The 19,793-nt window shown below is 41.0% G+C and overlaps 1 protein-coding gene across 2 annotated transcripts in view; it reads left to right on the top strand.

Moving 5' to 3' along the window:
* Positions 1 to 19,793, top strand: part of LOC141092004 (protein transport protein Sec23A) — a 229,991-nt gene that overhangs the window by 189,002 nt on the left and 21,196 nt on the right. Inside the window, exons 15-16 of one of the 2 annotated variants that reach the window (XM_073577858.1) lie at positions 3,530 to 3,607; positions 13,260 to 13,421. In XM_073577858.1, coding sequence (XP_073433959.1) covers positions 3,530 to 3,607; positions 13,260 to 13,421 — 240 coding nt within the window. The remainder of the gene's footprint in view (positions 1 to 3,529; positions 3,608 to 13,259; positions 13,422 to 19,793) is intronic. The other variant, XM_073577859.1, reaches the window with a different exon arrangement.

Raw genomic sequence — 19,793 nt, 5'->3', positions numbered from 1 at the left:
TTGCTTCATTACCTTCATTATCAAGTTTTAAACAATTCAGATCTCCCCTGTGGTTTGATAGTAGTATGTAAATCATGAAAAATGGAAACAGGTTATTAATGGTTGTCTGCAAAATGTTCTGCTACAATGACTGCATTTGGGCAAACAAATCATCAAGATCCACTACTGGCATCTCCCTTTGCATTTTCCAACTAATCATGTCTTAGATGTGCTCAATTGGAGACAAGTCTGAAGCTGCTGCGGCTGCTCACAATAGCATGAACAACATGTGTCCTGACATTGTTATGTTTAAAAACAGCTCCTGGGACATTTTGGAGAAATAACGTGCTGTTTGTGTACCTCAAATGATGACTAGAGGGGTCTAGTTACTGTACGTTATTTAGCCCCAACCATAATCCTGGGAGTATAACCAATGTGACATTTCTACATGAAGATCTCTTTATGGCATTAGATGTGAAGAATGGTGCGTAGTGATCCATTTAGTGCTGCAAATGAAATTAGACATCACATATAAGCCTAAGGCATCAAACATTCTCTGCAAAAACCAACAAAAGGCTTTTGCACAACATTGGGCTACGAGCCAGACATCCCACTACAGGTGTTCCATTGACCTCATGCCACCGCTGTCAAAATTTAGCATTGTACAGCACAAGACAGCAATAGAGGTCTATTCTTTTTAGCGATGAGCCCTACATATGTTTTCAATCATAGCTGAAGATTGGTCTGGAGACCTTGTGGGCAAGTCATGAAGACGCCTTTACTAGAGAACATGAAAGTCTCTCAGGAGCCGATTTTCAACTCAACAGCAGCAGGTTGCATGTTGCTTGTGCTATTGTGAACAGCCTAAAAGTGCTGAGATGGCCTACTGCGTCTCCAGAGTTATTTCCTATTGAGTACATGTAACGCATCTGCCTTTGCACTGAAGGGCTTCATGATCCTCCCTTATGGCTACTGCCCTCTCCTGTGCTCCACACCTTGTTTTACAAGTGGCCTGGTGTACTCCCACGTCATCATCTGCAGAGGCTTACACAAGGCCCTCTTAGACACACACCTGTGTCTTAATATTACAACTCTTGTTTGTTTTCCTTCCTGTACGCCACTACTTGCTCCTGACTTGCTTCCGCTTGCTTTGTCTTGGATTTACCTGTGTCCTTTCTGCCTTCGGCCTCCAATGTTTCAAGTCCTTGCTGTCTACCTGGTTTCTTGTGTATTGTCTGCCTGTAGCACCCAGTGCTGCAAGTGTTCTCTCCATAATATCTTCCTGCTGCTACATCATCGCCCAGGATCTGTGTGCCCACTCGGACCTGGGGCTTAGAAGATCCATCTATCAAGGCGAATCCTTAACAGCACATCTGAGATATTTTTGGTTGGCAATGGCAACAGTAGCATTCCGCATAGACAAACATTTCTCATATAACTATTGCAGTTCAGCAGTGTCCTCACTGTGCAGTGATGAGGCAGTGACCCAGGAAAGTTCAAAAGTAACATAGTTTTAATGTCCAAACAAACAAAACACCTGGTATTCTCCGGATCGCAGCCGGGAAACAAGACAGTCCATAAATACGTGTGGTTGCCGAGGGCGACTGCACCACTGTATTAGGCTGCGGGGTGCCAGGAGTTCGCTCTGCTTGGTTCTGTGTTCCCTCACACAGGCTGAGCTTTTGCAGAGCCGTCTGCTCTGCACCTTGCAAACTCCACACTGATGCACCCAACCCTTTGCTGCAGTGATTTTCACAAGGAACCTGTGGCTGTAGGCCACATGGAAAACCCAGGCCGGGGGAGGAAACGGACTGCCTTGTTATCTTCCTGTAGTCTATTTAAAAAAATAATAGCCCATGGCAGTTTTTTTTAAATCTGCCTTGGACAAATAGCTTAGTCCAAGACTAACACTCACTTTTATTCTGCATTGCAACCACAGTTACACCTGTGACTGTGATGCACTCACACGGCCTCAATTTGCTTCTTTGCGCATCCTGGGGGACACATAGCGACCCTCGCATATGACCGTCACTGTCTCACGCTATTAATAACCTCATTGACAACCAAGGTGTGTAAGTGCGGGGATTTCTTCACAAAGCACACATACTCAACTTTGAATAAATCAAGATAACTTGAAAACATTTCTTTCCTATTTTTCATCATTTGCATGTCATTACCATGTCTATCAATCTTGTAATTTTCATAATTCCTTGACTATTGCTTATTTATGTTGCAATTTAAATGTTGAGGAATGTGTATTTGAGAAAATCTATAAATGTTGGGTCGCATTTTATGCTTGAAAGTATCCTTAAGAGGTGTAAGGGATAAGGTTTCTCCTTGTGGAGAGTGACATACCAGCTCTGACTTGTCAAGGTAAGGAGGCTTATTCGCCATGCAATTTTCCTCTGGGGAAAATAATATGCAAATTGCCTCTTCAGAGAGGAAGAGGACTTGAACTCTATAGCACCACCTGTTGGTAGTAGCGATCCTACAAGTCACAATCAACCCTTTAACGAGTCTTGTAATATATGTACCCAAAAGATAAAAGGTATAAAACTGCACGCATAGAGCAGGGCTAGAAAAAGTGTCCCAATACAGGACTAGGCAGAGAGTGAGTTACCTTTCTGTAGTCAGAAGTAGCATGAAGGGACGGTGATCCCAAAACTGATTCCTTGTGAGCAGGATATATGACGGTCCTTCTCATAGGTAGTCCATGACCAAACGGTTCCTGGTATCCAGGATAGAGGTGAGCAGGATTCCAATAAAAGACGTTGTCCCGGCCGGTGACTAACACCTATCTATAGCTCTCCAGCGGCCGCCTGTGTTTAGTTCAGACGCCGCGTCAGGAGGCAGTCCTGCAAGGTGCAGAGGTGCTGCAGGACCTTGCGTGACGTCACAGTCACGTGATGAATCACGTGACAGGCTGTGGAGCGCTATGGAGCGCACAGGGGGCCAAAAAGATTACCCTACGTGTTTTCTCGGATTCCTTCCTCAGGAGAAGGACCGTTATATACCCTGCTCACAAGGAATCAGTTTTGGGATCACCGTCCCTTCATGCTACTTCTGACTACAGAAAGGTAACTCACTCTCTGCGTAGTCCTGTATTGGGACACTTTTTCTATCCCTGCTCTATGCGTGCAGTTTTATACCTTTTATCTTTTGGGTACATATATTAGCGCAAGTTTTTACAGCTTTTTTTCTGTTTTCCTTACTGGACGAATTAAGTGGTTTTCGTCCTAAAACTTGCTGCGTTGGACTGTATTTATCGCACTTAGCGCCGTTGGCTTTGTATTGTTTTTATTTTGAGTCTTGTAATATGACTTAGGATGACTTAAGAGGTGATAAGTCCTCATTAAGTAAAGATGATCTAACTATGTGACATATTAGTATACTGTAGATGGTGTCAAGTTGACTTTTTTGTAAGCAGATTGGCACTTTCTGATGGAGTTCCATTCAACAGGAACAAAATGGCCTGGCTTTGGAGATGAATTTAATATGCTTTTTGTCATTTAACAAAAGGAACATAAAGTAATTGTTTTTGTTTCACTAGTGCCAGAAGTTTGGAGAGTATCACAAGGATGACCCTAATTCCTTCCGCTTTTCAGAAGCATTTTCTCTTTTCCCCCAGGTATGTACTTACTTATTTTCAGTAAGACATTACAGTTCAAGTTATAAGGCTTTTAAATAAATATCTAAACCTTTGCTTAACTTTGCTTACTTAACCCCTTAAGGACCAAGCCACTTTGTAGGTTAATGACCAGGCCTTAATTTTGAAATCTGACCACTGTCACTTTATGAGGTTATAACTCTAGAACGCTTCAACAAATCCCACTGATTCTGAGACTGTTTTTTCATGACATATTGTACTTTATGTTAGTGGTAAAATTTCTTCAAAATTTCTTGTGTTTATTTGTGAAAAAAAAGTAAATTTGGCAAAAATTTAGAAAATTTCACAATGTTCAAACTTTTAATATTTATTCCCCTAAATCAGAGCGTTATGTCACACAAAATAGTTAATAAATAACATTTCCCACATGTCTACTTTACATCAGCACAATTTTTGAAACATCATTTTTTTGGTTAGGAAGTTATAAGGGTTAAAATTTGAGTAGCAATTTCTCATTTTTCCAACAAAATTTACAAAACCATTTTTTTTAGGGACCACCTCATATTTGAAGTCACTTTGGGGCCTATATGACAGAAAGTACCCAGATGTGACACCATTCTAAAAACTGCACCCCTCGTGGTGCTCAAAACTACATTCAAAAAGTTTATTAACCCTTCAGGTGCTTCACAGGAATTGAAGCAATGTGGAAGGAAAAAATGAACATTTAACTTTTTTCACAAAAATTTTACTTCGGACACAATTTTTTTGATTTTGTTAAGGGTATTAGGAGAAAATGAACCACAAAATTTGTTGTGCAATATCTCCTGAATACAATGATACCCTATGTGTGGAGGAAGACCACGCTTTAGGCGCACAGCAGGGCTCGGATCGGAAAGAGCACTATGTGAGGTTTTCGAATGTTAAATTTGCTGTTATCGAGAATGGATGCCATGTCACGTTTGGAGAGCCCGTGATGTACCTAAACAGTGGAAACAACCCATAAATGACCCCATTTTGGAAACTAGACCCCCAAGGAACTTATCTAGATCTGTGGTGAGCACTTTGAACACCCAAGGGCTTCACAGAAGTTTATAACATAGAGCCATGAACATAAAAAATAATTTTTTCCACAAAAATGATCTTTTCTCCCCCAATTTTTTTATTTTCTCAAGGGTAACAGGGGAAATTGGACCCCAAAAGTCGTTGTCCAATTTGTCCTGAGTATGCTGATACCCCATATATGGGGGTAAATCACTGTTTGGGTGCATGGCAGAGCTCAGAAGGGAAGGAGCACCGTTTGACTTTTTCAACGCAAAATTGGCTGGAATTGAGATTGGACGCCATGTCGCATTTGGAGAGCCTCTGATGTGCCTAAGCAGTGGATTCCCCCCACAAGTGACCCTATTTTGGAAACTGGAACCCTCAAGGAATATATTTAGATGCATGGTGAGCACCTTGAACCCCCAGGTGCTTCACAGATATTTATAACGTAGAGCCGTGAAAATTAAAAATCACATTTTTTCATTTAAAATCATCTTTTAGCACCATTTTTTTATTTTAACAAAGGTAGCAGGAGAAATTGAGCAACAAAAATTGTGCAATTTCTCCTGAGTTCGCCAATACTCCATGTGTGGAGGAAGACCACTGTTTGGGAGCACGGCAGGACCCAGAAGGAAAGGAGAAAGGTTTGACTTTTTGAACACAAAATTGGCTGGAATCGAGATCAGATGCCATGTCACTTCTGGAGGGCCCCTGATGTGCCTAAACAGTGGAACCCCTCACAAGTGTCATACATTTTGGAAACTAGACCCTTCAGGGAACTTATCTAGTGTGTGGTGAGCATTTTGAACCACCAGGTGCTTTGCAGAAGTTTATAACAGAGATAAGAAAATAAAATAAAAATTCCCGCAAAATTTTTATTATAGCCCAAAATTTTTTATTTTCTCAATGGTAACAGGAGAAAATAGACCCCAGAATTTGTTGTGCAATATCTCCTGAGTGTGCCAATACCCCTTGTGTGGGTGAAAACTACTTTTTAGGCACAGTGCAAAGCTCAAAAGGGAAGGAGCGCAATTTTTATAGTGCAGATTTTACTATTATAGTTTCAGGGTGCCATGACCCACTGGGAGAGCCCCTGAGGTGGCAGAACAGTAGAACGCCCCATAAGTGACCCCATTTTCCAAACTATACCTCTCAAAGAATTAATCTAGGGGTGTAATGATCATATTGACATCAATGGTGTGTCACAGAATTTTATACCATTGGGCAGTGAAAAAAAAATAATTACATTTTTTACCACAAAAATGTTGTTTTTGCCCCAGATTTAACATTTTCACACAAGAAACATACCTGGTGTATCTCCTAGGTGGCTTGTTGCAAACTTTAAACGACACTTTTTATGAATATCTTTGAGAAATGGCTTTCTTCTTGCCACTCTTCCATAAAGGCCAGATTTGTGCAGTGTACGACTGATTGTTGTCCTATGGACAGACTGTCCCACCTCAGCTGTAGAACTCTGCACTTCATCCAGAGTGATCATGGGCCTCTTGGCTGCATCTCTGATCAGTATTCTCCTTGTTTGAGATGACAGTTTAGAGGAACGGCCGGGTCTTGGTAGATTTGCAGTGGTATGATACTCCTTCCATTTCAATATGATCGCTTGCACAGTGCTCCTTGGGATGTTTAAAGTTTTGGAAATCATTTTGTATCCAAACCCGGCTTTAAACTTCTCCACAACAGTATCACGGACCTGCCTGTTGTGTTCCTTGGTCTTCATGATGCTCTCTGTGCTTCAAACAGAACCCTGATACTATCACTGAGCAGGTACATTTATATAGAAACTTGATTACACACTGGTGGACTATATTTATCATCATTAGTCATTTACTACAACATTGGATCATTCAGAGATCCACAATGAACTTCTGGAGTGAGTTTGCTGTACTGAAAGTAAAGGGGCCGAATAATATTGCACGCCCCACCTTTCAGTTTTTGCATTTCCACAAAAATTTAAAATAACCAATAAATTTCGTTCAACTTCACAATTGTGTCCCACTTGTTGATTCTTCACCAAAAATTTACATTTGGTATCTTTATATTTGAAGCATGATATGTGGGAAAAGGTTGAAAAGTTCCAGGGGGCCGAATACTTTTGCAAGGCACTGTAATTGTAAACCAGTTTAGAACTACTGCAGTGCTCAGAAAAGAAGGAGATCTACTACTTGACTTTTGAAATACAATTTTGCCTAGGTAGCTTGTGGACACCACATCACATTAGCAGAGCCCCAGAAGTACCAAAAAATAGCAACCCTGGGGCATGTAACTTTTTTGATAGCTTTCTACTCAGATTTTTGGAAGACAGAATGAACAATGTTTCTTATCCTCTTCATTTTAAGACAGGTTTATTCTTTCGGTCAGTATGAGTACAGTGATATCCTATTTGTATAGTGTTAAGCCCCCTTCACACATAGCGAGATCGCTAGCGATATTGCTAAATCGTCACCGATTTTGTGACACATCGGTAGCGATCTCGCTACATGTGACACTTACCTTCCACCCGGCTCCCCGCTGAATATCACTGATCGCGCTAGAACAGGATGGTCCATTTCTCGTCGTCGGCTTCCTGCTGGTGCCGACGAGCGACTCCATGGACACGGGCAGAAGACGTCACCCTTGCTGCCGTGTGACAGGTAAGTGACGACCCCCGACCGCTGCTGCATCGCTGGTGAGATCTGCCTGTTTGGCAGCTCACTAGCGACCATTTAGCGATGCATCAGCGATTCTGACCGGGTCGTATCGTTGTTGGGATCGCTGGTGCATTACTAAATGTAACGGGACCTTAAGGTAGCACTCACTGAGTCCAATGCAGTTTATTGTGCCATCATAAACCGCACCGTAAGCCATGTTATACTTCACAGGCTCACACATAGTCCATAAAATTACATAGTACACGGCTTTAATACACTGTCACTAAACACGCTGGACCTCTTTGTCCAGTTACCGTGGGTGACCGCACGCCGTACACTTCATTAATGTCCTTAGAATTTCACAGGTACCAACAGTTATATCCCCATGTCCAGGGTTACCTCGCAGGAGCTCCGACTCCAGATGCCGACTCTTTGTCAGTCCTCTCTTTGTCCTGGGGAAGCAGCCGCATTGGGCTCACCGATTCGGACAGTGGCTTATTCACTAGGCCGCCCCATGGTTTCAGAACCACAGCTGGGCAGTGACTTCCCCAAACGCAGGCTGTCACAGACTCTGCTCACACACATGGCCTGTCCGGGTGCTATTCAGGGATCCATCACTACTGCCAGGGACTCCCAACACACCTGCCTCACCAGGTCCAAGGTCGCAGCAGGTGCTATTCAGGAAGGCAGCACACCTTCCAACACCTAGACCCTCCAGGACCTTCCACCCTGAACCATTCAGGTACACACTCTCTCTCCATGTGACCTACCTCAGACACATTATATGGTCCGTAGCCACACCCACAGGTGATCACATGGCTATGACCTCATTGCAGGTCCTTTTCAGACACCCAACCAATCACACACATATACTTTGGGCATTCAGACACATGCCCCTGGGTGGGTTTGTAGGCGACTGGTCCCGCCCATCTCACCAAGCCACCGGAAAGCCTTCCCTGATACATAGTAACAAACACTCAGCATTACCTCTGCTGATTACCACATATTTCAGCTTCCATCCCAGGGCCACCCACCCTGGGATACATATCAGTCATCTACCATCCTGCCATTCATCCTTTCTCCATCACAATAATGGAAATGCCTGTGTGCATGACCCAGACAGCGCCCCCTAGCTGTCACAGCGGTCACTGCATCACAATAGGCTTTTATAAACCATATTTTACACAAAATATGCTTTTTTGCATCACTATATTCTTTTTATTCCACCTTTTCTTTGATGATTATATGAGCTTATATGAAAAAAACAGCATTTTTTTCTGCATTTTTTATGTTGTTAACCATATGAGTTTAACAAAGAAAAGTTATCTATCTCTTAATAAATTAGCAGTTTTAGGCTATGTGCCCACGCTAGCGTTTTTAAACGCTCAGGAAAAGGATCCCCTTCCCAGAAATCGCGCGTCTTTTTCCGCGCGTTTTTTGACGCAATTTTTGTGACGTTTTTGACTGGGATCATTGGGGATGGCTAAAAACGCTGAGCAATGCGGGAATTAATGAGCGTCTTACAGCCAAGACCTGCCTCTAACAATCTCGTGTGGAGTAGTGTTCCACCTGCAATTGTTAACCTGTTAAATGCAGCTGTCATATTCTGACAGTGACATTTAACACGTGTCGGCATGGGTGCGCGCCTTTCTAAGCGCCCACAGGCACACCCGTGACGTGATCGCAGGTCACTGATGGGTTTCTATGACAGATGTGCTTGTCATTACAGAGTTCCTTTGAATCCCTGCCTGTGGTCAGAATATATATTGCTGCAAATAGCACATACAATCAGACGATCGCAGTTTCAAGTTCCCTAAAGGGACTAACAAATACGCAGGAGCAAAGAATAAAATCTAATACAAAAACCACATGGCGTTGCCAATGGTATAACGAATGGAAACTAAAGCATAGAACACATGACAAACTTACAATAAAAAAACTGACAAAAAATACACATATAAAAAGCTAACCTATAATACAAACTTATATTTATGCGAACCATGAGAAATCAGTAATGAAACATGATTTCTTTGCGAGCAATAAGACCACCAGAAAAGCAGGTGCCTAGATTGTACATCCAGAACGCCTCTCTCGTCAGAAGGCGTCTTTTGATGTCTCCTCCTCTAAGGGATTTCTGTCCTTTTTCTATACCCAGCAATATGTGATACGGCCACCACCTTTCAGGCCTGATATACAGCATTCTATAAAGCTGTATATCTTACCCCAACCTGGGTCCAAGGTGTGTCGCTCTTCTTGGTCTGACGCTTCCTATATTCTTATGATAGCCGTCCTCCTTCTTGCTTCGTGTGGATGACGCTTCCCTGCGTCATCCACACAGACTCCTTGGCATCGCGCTCCTTCGCAGACGCACTTCTCTGCCCAGTTAAGGGCTGAGTAAAGTATTGCAGTGCGCAGGCGCCAGGGCTTTTTGACCTATGCTGGTGCATGCATATTGCAGTACTTGGCTCTGCCCTCAACAGGGCAAAGAGGTATGCCTGCGCAGGAGTGCAATACTGGGGAGACGTGTCATCCACACAGAGCAAGAAGGAGGATGGCGATCGTTTAATCTTGACCCCAGATGTAATGTAAGTAGCTCTATTTAAATCCCAGTGAGAGTAACTCCTTTTTCACAATTTCTTGTTCAAGTTCAATAGCAAATTTATTGTCATCGCTACAATTCCACTTGATGCGTGAAAATTCACTTACTGGTATTGATTTAAAGGTGTGGCTCGGATGGCTGCTATTTGCATGCAAAATTGTGCTACCTGACAACAGTTTGAAAAAGGTAGAAGTGGAAATCAATTTATTACAAATGCCCTTTAGTTGTAGATCAAAAAATGAAATAGAAGCTGGATTAGCAACATGGGTAAACGAGAGATAACAGTGATTGATATTCAACTAGTGAACAAATTCTGCTATGCCAGATACATCCACCCTCCAAATGAAGAGCATGTTGTCGATGTATTTGCCATTCCAGAACAAATTGGTAAAAAATGGATTCTGATCAGAGTACAAAAAGGGTGAGTGCTTCACACCCATGGACACCCCCCCTGCACTGAAAAAAAAATAATTGTTTAAAGTAATTATGCACCTTGAGAAATTGAGTTACTTGAACAATATACAAACACAAGTCAAACGAATAAACACTGTATCATGGCAAATAAAATTCTAAGGCTTTGATCTCAATATCCTGGGGAATTGAAGTAGATAAAGCGATAACGTTGCAACTCAACCATGAAAAATCATTTAGCCAAGTAATATTAGCAAATTGTTCCAGTACATCTCTAGAACCTTTAAGAAATCCTTATGTCCTCTGGGATAGTGGTTGAAGAAGGGAATCTAACCATTCACTGAGGTGTTCCATAATTGATCCTATACCAGAGACTATCGGTCTTATTGGAGGAGGCATAACTGCTCTATGAACTTTAGTAAGTGCATGCAGAGTTGGTAAAATAGGATGATGTACTACCAAATAATCTTGTTGCGACCTGGTAAGGACCCCCAAATAAAATCCATCTTCAATAATTCTCAATGTATCCTTTTGGAATTTAGGGGTCAGTCATACATAAGTTGCTTGCATCTTGTATCTTGTAGCATGGGCATGATTTGTGATTTATACATGCCCGAATCTATAACCACCACTAATCCTCCTTTATCTGACATTTTAATGGTATTGTCAGTCGGTTTAGTTCATGTATTGCTGAACGTTATGCTGGGGATAAATTAATGTGGCGATTTGTAGACTTGGTAGAATTATCAATTTTTTTCTGTTCCTGTTCAGTTACATCCTGGAACATAACCATGCTATCAGCACTTGAATAAATAAGGTGAAAATTTTTTTTGGGGGGGAAGTTTAATTAAAGAGACTGGCCAATAGTTCTCTCCCTGGAATTGTTGTCATTTATAAATCCTGGAGACATATTAATGATTATTTGCTCAAAAAAAAAAAAACATTGCGGAAAAAACGGTGAGTCCTGTTCACATGTTGCTTGGTTTAGCGCAAATAAATATTTTTTTGACTGTAAGATTACAGATAAATCTGTTAATATTCAAAATGTAAATATGTCAAATTTCTTATCAGGCACAAAATTTAGGCACAAAATTTAAGCCTAAAGCAAAAACTTTCATTTGCTCCATAGTAAGTAAATGTTGGGATAAATTCAAAACATCATAGTGCGGATCTTCAGAGGTTAAAAGTTTTCCTGTAGCTGGTGGTCATTCCTGAAAAGTTTGGTTTGTTTGGGTGCCCTCCGTGTCTTTTATGTTTTTTGGTTGTGTGCGATTTTGGGTAATAATAGAGATCACTTGTAGACCCAAAGGAATCATAATCATGGGAATTAACATCAGAAGATTCCTGATCAGAGGAACTAAAGCTGACATGCGTTCTTGGAGAGATATGACTGTGAAAATTATTGCTTTTCGATCTAGGCTTCGGCACCTGAGGTGATTTTGACCACCTGCCTTACTTGTATACTTGTTATATATACTGTAATTTTCCAAAGTGGTATGGTCCCACCTGATTTTGGCCTCGTTTATCATTAATTTTTCCAATTTCTTCATATCATTGCATAAAAAATGTGAATCCACATTAAAAGAAAAAACTTGTGTAGCCTTTCCTTCCCTGTCAGGTAAAAGTTGTGTCATAATGACACAAAAATATTAAGTATGCAACGCCAACATAGAGCCGCCTAATATTTGTATTCAATTTTATTGGTTGCAGCTGTGTATATATACCTGCAGTGAGCTATCATCATTAGCTTTGAGAAAGAATGCAGGAGCGTGCTCGAAACGCGTTGCTATTGACTGCTCAGTTTTTGATCATAGTGTTGATCCATATATATCTACATTTTAAAAATGTAATTGAATAAATTTCAGACTTTTAAGAAGATGGAAATTTTTTTCTTTTTTCTTGTATTAATCACATGAAGTCACACATTCTTCCCTGCTTCTTCACGTCGAGACCCGCCTACAAATATCTACAGAGCATTGTATATACCCCTACCATTCCAATGCATGGAATATTTATATATCCTCAATATATATATATATATATATATATATATATATATATATATATATACATACACACTCCAATCCGATCACTGCCAACTCCACAATAACAAAGTGATCTACATGCCACCATCAATTGTTTATATAGGCCTACTGGACACTCGTTGAGCTATTAAATTTTATATATTTAATCTGGAAAAGTAGGCAGTGTTTATAAAAACTGTAAAAGATGTTTCAAAATGGAACAGAATACAATACAGTATATACGATCACATAAGATAAAGGGGATAACAAAAGGAAAGTACTAAACTGTGTCATGAAAATGGCTCAGAGCTTAGCAGAGTTCCTTAAAGCAAGGGACAGAACCACAGAGCACTGTGTCTTCCAGAAGTGACAAATGACAACAAAACAAACTCTGATTTTTATTAGATAAAGGTTACACCCACATACCTCCTTTTGGAGAGCTCATATGGGGGGCTGGTCATGAGATGTACTAGATTTTTAGAAGAATATGAGGTCCCCAACTTTCAGTATATCTTCACCACTGGAGGACCCAGGCAGGAGATATTGTCATGTTTTCTATCACGATTTTACCTTACTGTAGAGATGAAACATGGCATGGATAGCATCACCCATCTAATCCAATATTAAGTTGGAAGTGACAGTTCTTTCTCACTTCCCAGTTATAATTAATCCCATAGATTCAATGTGAGGATGACATGTCCCCTCTCTGGAAATGTCTTTATGGATTTGACCATTTTTCTCTACGGAATTATGTACCGTAATTTTTGCATGCATAGAAATGTCATTGTCTTTTGGGATAGTGTCTATTATAATTGTATTATAATTGTAATACTGCAAACATTCATCATATGCATGTTGATTTGGGAAGCTTGGAACTGATAGCGGATAGTTTACAAAATAAATTTTGCCAACAATTTTTTACAATTGATGAAATTTTTTTATTTACCTTTTAGTTTATGTTCCATTTGAGAAGATCACCTTTTCTGCAGGTTTTTAACAACAGTCCAGATGAGAGTACCTACTATAGACATCATTTTATGCGTCAAGATCTTACCCAGTCCCTTATAATGATGCAGCCCATCCTTTATTCGTACTCTTTCAGTGGTCCTCCAGAGGTATGTCCAGTTATAGCGCATAACTACCATGTATCCAGATGGGTATTTCTTTCAATGTATGTAGTGTTATTGGTATAAACATGTTTTAATATGCAAATTCACAGTGATCGAAAAAAGACAAATCAAAGGCTTAAATCACTTAGTGGGACTAAAAAAGGATAAACAAATGTAATATAAAAATACAGTATTTAAAATTATTTATGTAAATAATGTATAATTCTGGAAATGAACTAAGAAGTTAACTATACATTATAAATAATACATAAACCTATACAATACATGTATAATTTGAATGGATTTCCCTGGGAAGAGATGGTTGAATCCATCACACATAGGGTCCCAACATAAAAATATACGGTATATATGTTTACACGATTATTTTTTTTTTTAACTAAGCCATCGCGCCTTCTGCTGGCTAAACATCACTGACACAGGACGCAGCACACAGCGGTGAGCAGCGATGGACCCGGGACAGGTGAATATCGCTATACTTACCCCCTCCTGGCGCGGTCTCTGCAGCCCTGCTTCTCCACGGTCTACCTTCCTGCCTTCAGCGGTCTCGTGGTACCCCTCATTACACTCATGAATATGCGCATAGTCATGAGTTTAATGAGTGGTACCACGTGACCGCTGAAGGCAGGAAGGGAGACCGTGGAGAAGCGGGGGAGGCTGCAGAGACCATGACAGGGCGGGTAAGTATGATCTCTTACACCCCCGCTCCACCCTCCCCCGCCGACCCCCAGATATATGACAGCTAAAAATTCAAGTATATTATCAAAATTTTCATTTTTTTCTCGTGCAAGGTTCTTTTTTTCCTCATAAAATGACAAGAAAAAGAACATAATTTGTCATCACTGCTTAAGTTGCGACCCGTACCTTATTGCAAACTTTGGGAGGCAGAATGAACAAATCACAGCAGTTCAAGAACTGCTTTAATTTATAATTTTGTTATGACGTTCACCGTACTGTGTAAGTGATTAGACAACTTTATTCTTGGGTCACTACAATTTCAGCGATACCAGATTTATATATGATTTGTGTTTTGCTACTTTTTCATACTAAAAATATTTTTGGATCACCATATTTTAAGAGCTATAATTTTTCTATTTTTCGCCCGACAGAGTCATGTGAGGGCTTGTGTTTTGCCGGATAAGTTTTAGTTTTCTTTCAAACCTTTTTGGCTAGCATAATATTTTCTGATCACTTTCTTTTCCAATTTGTAGGAGGCAGAATGTTAAAAAACAGCAATTCAGGAATAGTTTTTTTTTTTTGTTTTTCTTTGGTTCATTATTATTACAGAGATATCACATTTACAGTCATGGCCAAAAGTATTGACACCCCTGCAATTCTGTCAGATAATACTCAGTTTCTTCCTGAAAATGATTGCAAACACAAATTCTTTGGTATTATTATCTTCATTTAATTTGTCTTAAATAAAAAAACACAAAAAGAATTGTCATAAAGCCAAATTGGATATAATTCCACACCAAACATAACAAAGAGGGTGGACAAAAGTATTGGCACTGTTTGAAAAATCATGTGATGCTTCTCTAATTTGTGTAATTAACAGCACCTATAACTTACCTGTGGCACCTAACAGGTGTTGGCAATAACTAAATCACACTTGCAGCCAGTTGACATGGATTAAAGTTGACTCAACCTCTGTCTTGTGTCCTTGTGTGTACCACATTGAGCATGGAGAAAAGAAAGATGACCAAAGAACTGTCTGAGGACTTGAGAAACCAAATTGTGAGGAAGCATGAGCAATCTCAAGGCTACAAGTCCATCTCCAAAGACCTGAATGTTCCTATGTCTACCGTGCGCAGTGTCATCAAGAAGTTTAAAGCCCATGGCACTGTGGCTAACCTCCCTAGATGTGGCCGGAAAAGAAAAATTGACAAGAGATTTCAACGCAAGATTGTGCGGATGTTGGATAAAGAACCTCCACTAACATCCAAACAAGTTCAAGCTGCCCTGCAGTCCGAGGGTACAACGGTGTCAACCCGTACTATCCGTCGGCATCTGAATGAAAAGGGACTGTATGGTAGGAGACCCAGGAAGACTCCACTTCTTACCCCGAGACATAAAAAAGCCAGGCTGGAGTTTGCCAAAACTTACCTCAAAAAGCATAAAACATTTTGGAAGAATGTTCTTTGGTCAGATGAGACAAAAGTAGGGCTTTTAGGGCAAAAGCATCAACATAGAGTTTACAGGAGAAAAAAGAGGCATTCAAAGAAAAGTACATGGTCCCTACAGTCAAACATGGCGGAGATTCCCTGATGTTTTGGGGTTGCTTTGCTGCCTCTGGCACTGGACTGTTTGACCGTGTGCATGGCATTATGAAGTCAGAAGACTACCAACAAATTTTGCAGCATAATTTAGGGCCCAGTGTGAGAAAGCTGGGTCTCCCTCAGAGGTCATGGGTCTTCCAGCAGGACAATAACCCAAAACACACTTCAAAAAGCACTAGAAAATGGTTTGAGAGAAAGCACTGGAGACTTCTAAGGTGGCCAGCAATGAGTCCAGACCTGAATCCCATAGAACACCTGTGGAGAGATCTAAAAATGGCAGTTTGGAGAAGGCACCCTTCAAATATCAGGGACCTGGAGTAGTTTGCCAAAGAAGAATGGTCTAAAATTCCAGCAGAGCATTGTAAGAAACTCATTGATGGTTACCGGAAGCGGTTGGTCGCAGTTATTTTGGCTAAAGGTTGTGCAACCAAGTATTAGGCTGAGGGTGCCAATACTTTTGTCCGGCCCATTTTTGGAGTTTTGTGTGAAATGATCAATGTTTTGCTTTTTGCTTCATTCTCTTTTGCGTTTTTTCATTTAAGACAAATTAAATGAAGATAATAATACCAAAGAATTTGTGTTTGCAATCATTTTCAGGAAGAAACTGAATATTATCTGACAGAATTGCAGGGGTGTCAATACTTTTGGCCATGACTGTATATCATTTTGTTGTATTTTGCTGCTTTTTAACACTAAAATCAATTTCATAAAATTAAATATATATTTTTTTTGTATCACCATAGTCCTGAGACCTGTAGCTTTTTAATTTTTTATTGATAGAGATAAGTAGGGGGGTTATTTTTTGTGGGACAAGATGACGATTCCAGTTGTACCATTTCTATTCACATACAACTTTATGATCACATATTCCACTTTTTGTTTGATGGTATGATGAAAAAACATAATTTTTCTCAGCTTTTTAATTTTTTTTTCACATTGTTCACTGTAGGGGTTAAAACGTGTTACAGGTTTATAGGTAAGGTTGTCCAAACGTAGTAATATGTGTACTATTTTTTTAGTTTTTACATAAAAATGCGTGTTTATCGTAAAAAATATTAAAAATAAACACAAAATAAAGAATGGAAAAAATCATGAAAAAAAAATTATTTTTTTTTACTTAGTCCCTGAATGCTGGTTCATCAGAGACAGCCATTGATAAAATTCAACCTGGAGCGCTGTCCACAACTCTTCAGCTGTATGACTGTGATCTCCAAAGCATATCAATTTTAAGACAGCCTGATTGCGGTGAGCCCTGGCTGCGCAGTACGGAGGTGGTGGGGGTGCAGTTGGAGGCCCTAGAGTAGACAGAGGAAGCAGAAGCAGTGGAGGAAGTGTTAAATATAGAGGTTTGGCCTGCCAGCCTTAGGGATTCCAAGACTTGTGTAGCAGCACCTGTCCCCACAGTCAGTATCCAGTCAGCGAGATGTAATGCCCTTGTCCATGCTTACTTGTCCAAGTGTCTGTGGTGAAATGCAGCCTGGCAGACCGAGATTTTGTCAAGGAATGGGAGATGTTGCCTTGACATGCTGATGTAGCGCAGTCACAGCTTTCTTAGAAAAGTTATGGTGACTGGGTAATTGGTACTGGGGGACTGTGACGGCCATCAGTTTTCGGAAACCATCTATATCCACTAGGCAGAAAGGTAGCATTTCCGTGGCCAACAAATTGGAGATGGTGGAATTCAACCTCTTAGCTTTGTCATGCGTAGGAGGAAACAATATTTTCCGTGACCACAATTGTGGAACCGTGGACTGGCTGCAGTGCTGTGAGAGGGCGGAGTACGGTGAACCGTAAACTGCTGGACCGTGAGAGAGATGCAGTCGGAGATGTTACTGTGGATTGAGAAACTTGTGGTGTGATTGTTCTCTGAGATCAGTCAAAAACAGCAGGCATGTCCGCTTCCGTTACAGATGAAGGCGGCCTCTCAGTCAGCGTGACTCGAGCAGGTAAAGAACCCGAGGTTCTGCGGTCAAAGACCTGCATCTCAATAGTTGTCATGTTAGCAGAGGAAGAAGCAGCAGATGCGATTAATGGGACAGCTGATGATTGTTGAGGTCCTCTGGTCCGCAATTTTACGCAGTAGGATTCCCACAGTAAAGCATTTTGATTGCGCATGTGAAGGTTCATACATGTAGTAGTCAAATGATTGCAGTTTTTACCTTGACTCGATTACGTGAGTTGGCTCATCCTTTGCACTGTCAAAAAAGGCCCAGGCTAGGCATCCCTTGCCACCCCTGCGAGCTGCATACCCGCAGACGCTGCTGGTCAGAAGCACAGTTGTGGCTGAGGATGCATCGCTCGTCGTGGCTGCATCACTACGTGTCTGCATCACTACGTGTCTGCGACGGATGGCGCAACGTAACCTCCTTGTATTCCTCCTCAAATTACCTACTCAGCTGTGTGCCTCTATGTTCACGCCAACTGGGATCTGACACCTCATCATCATCCTCTATGTTATCACATTCCTCACCATTGGAGTCACACTCTGCCTCTTCTTGCCCTGACAGCACAGTACAGTCCGCGTGAGCCTCAGATATTAGTCTCATCAGGATCACCTCCCCCCAGGGTTAACGTCTGATGACGAGGGTCAGGATGCTGTTCGGACCGTACTTCTTCCTGTACTGGATCCAAGCTAAAAAAATTTTGGGCATCGGTGCAGATTTCCTCCTCTTGACTCTGAAAAGCTTTTGAGTATACTTCTGATGAGCATGGCATAGAATGTGTGAACAGCTCTTCAGACTCACCCATCTGTGGTTCCGTACAGTCAGTTGAACAGTTGGATAGTTGGGACGCTGGGGGAAGCAAGTAGAATTTGGGTGCCACATCTGTGGACTGTACTGGGTGTGATGTTGAGTTGGAGGAAGTGGAGAGGCCACTTGAAGCTGCACTCCACTTGAGTACATGCTCTTTCTGGGCATCATCGACAAAGCGTACCACTGTGTGTCTGCAAAGAAAGTTAGTGGTGTAGCCTGTCCAGTAACATGAGTTGTCAGTTGTCTTTGCATAGGACGTGATTTTGCTTCACTAGTGCTTTCACAAACATTACCACCTACCCCCACGTACACCTTGAACACCAAGCCTAATTCCCCTTCCACCACGCTTTTTCACAGTCATGTTGCTCAGATAGTGTGGTAGGAGCACAGTATTAACAACCAAAAATTAGATTTTAAACTCTGCACCACCTCTGCAAACAGCTGAATTTCAGCAGCAGTAAATTCAAAGTTGAAATATGGCGTGCTATATAGTGTTAGTCACAGAAAAAATAATTGTTTGAGTGTGGATGAGGCTTGAATGACAAAGAAGTTATGCTACAAACAATTTTAATATCAGGTCCCTTACTGTGTGACGTTAATAACAAAAGAATTTTTTGTGACCTATTTATCAGGCCTCTATTTCACACTAGATGCTACAAACTATTTTTAAAGTCAGGTCCCTTACTGTATGATGTTAATAGCAGAAGAATTTGTTTGTGGCCTATGGATCAGGCCTCTATAACACACTAGATGCTCCAAACTATATTTAAAATCAGGTCCCTTACTGTATACTGTAAATAACAGAAGAATTTTGTAGCCTATGGATCAGGCCTCTACAGCTTAATTTGAACCCAACATAGTAACATAATTAGCAAGGCCGAAAAAAGACATTTGTCCATCCAGTTCAGCCTATATTCCATCAGAATAAATCCCCAGATCTACATCCTTCTAAAGAACCTAATCACTGTAAGATACAATATTGTTATTCTCCAGGAAGACATCCAGACGTCTCTTGAACCCCTTGACTGAGTTCGCCATCACCACCTACTCAGGCAAGAAATTACAGATTCTCACTGCCTTAACAGTAAAGAATCCGCTTCTGTGTTGGTGGAAAAACCTTCTCTTCTCCAGATGCAGAGAATGCCCCCTTTTGACTGTTACCTTCCTTGGTATAAACAGGTCCTCGGAGAGATATTTGTATTGTCCCCTTATATACTTATACATGGTTATTAGATTGCCCTTCAGTCGTCTTTTTTCTAGTCTAAATAATCCTAATTTTGCTATTCTCTCTGGGTATTGTAGTTCCCCCATCCCCTTTATTAATTTTG

This window comes from Dendrobates tinctorius, unplaced genomic scaffold (genome assembly GCF_039654945.1).
Source record: "Dendrobates tinctorius isolate UK_male_01 unplaced genomic scaffold, ASM3965494v1 ptg000057l, whole genome shotgun sequence".
In the NCBI taxonomy this organism is placed as follows: domain Eukaryota; kingdom Metazoa; phylum Chordata; class Amphibia; order Anura; family Dendrobatidae; genus Dendrobates; species Dendrobates tinctorius.
This window is presented reverse-complemented; position numbering and strand designations above follow the sequence as displayed.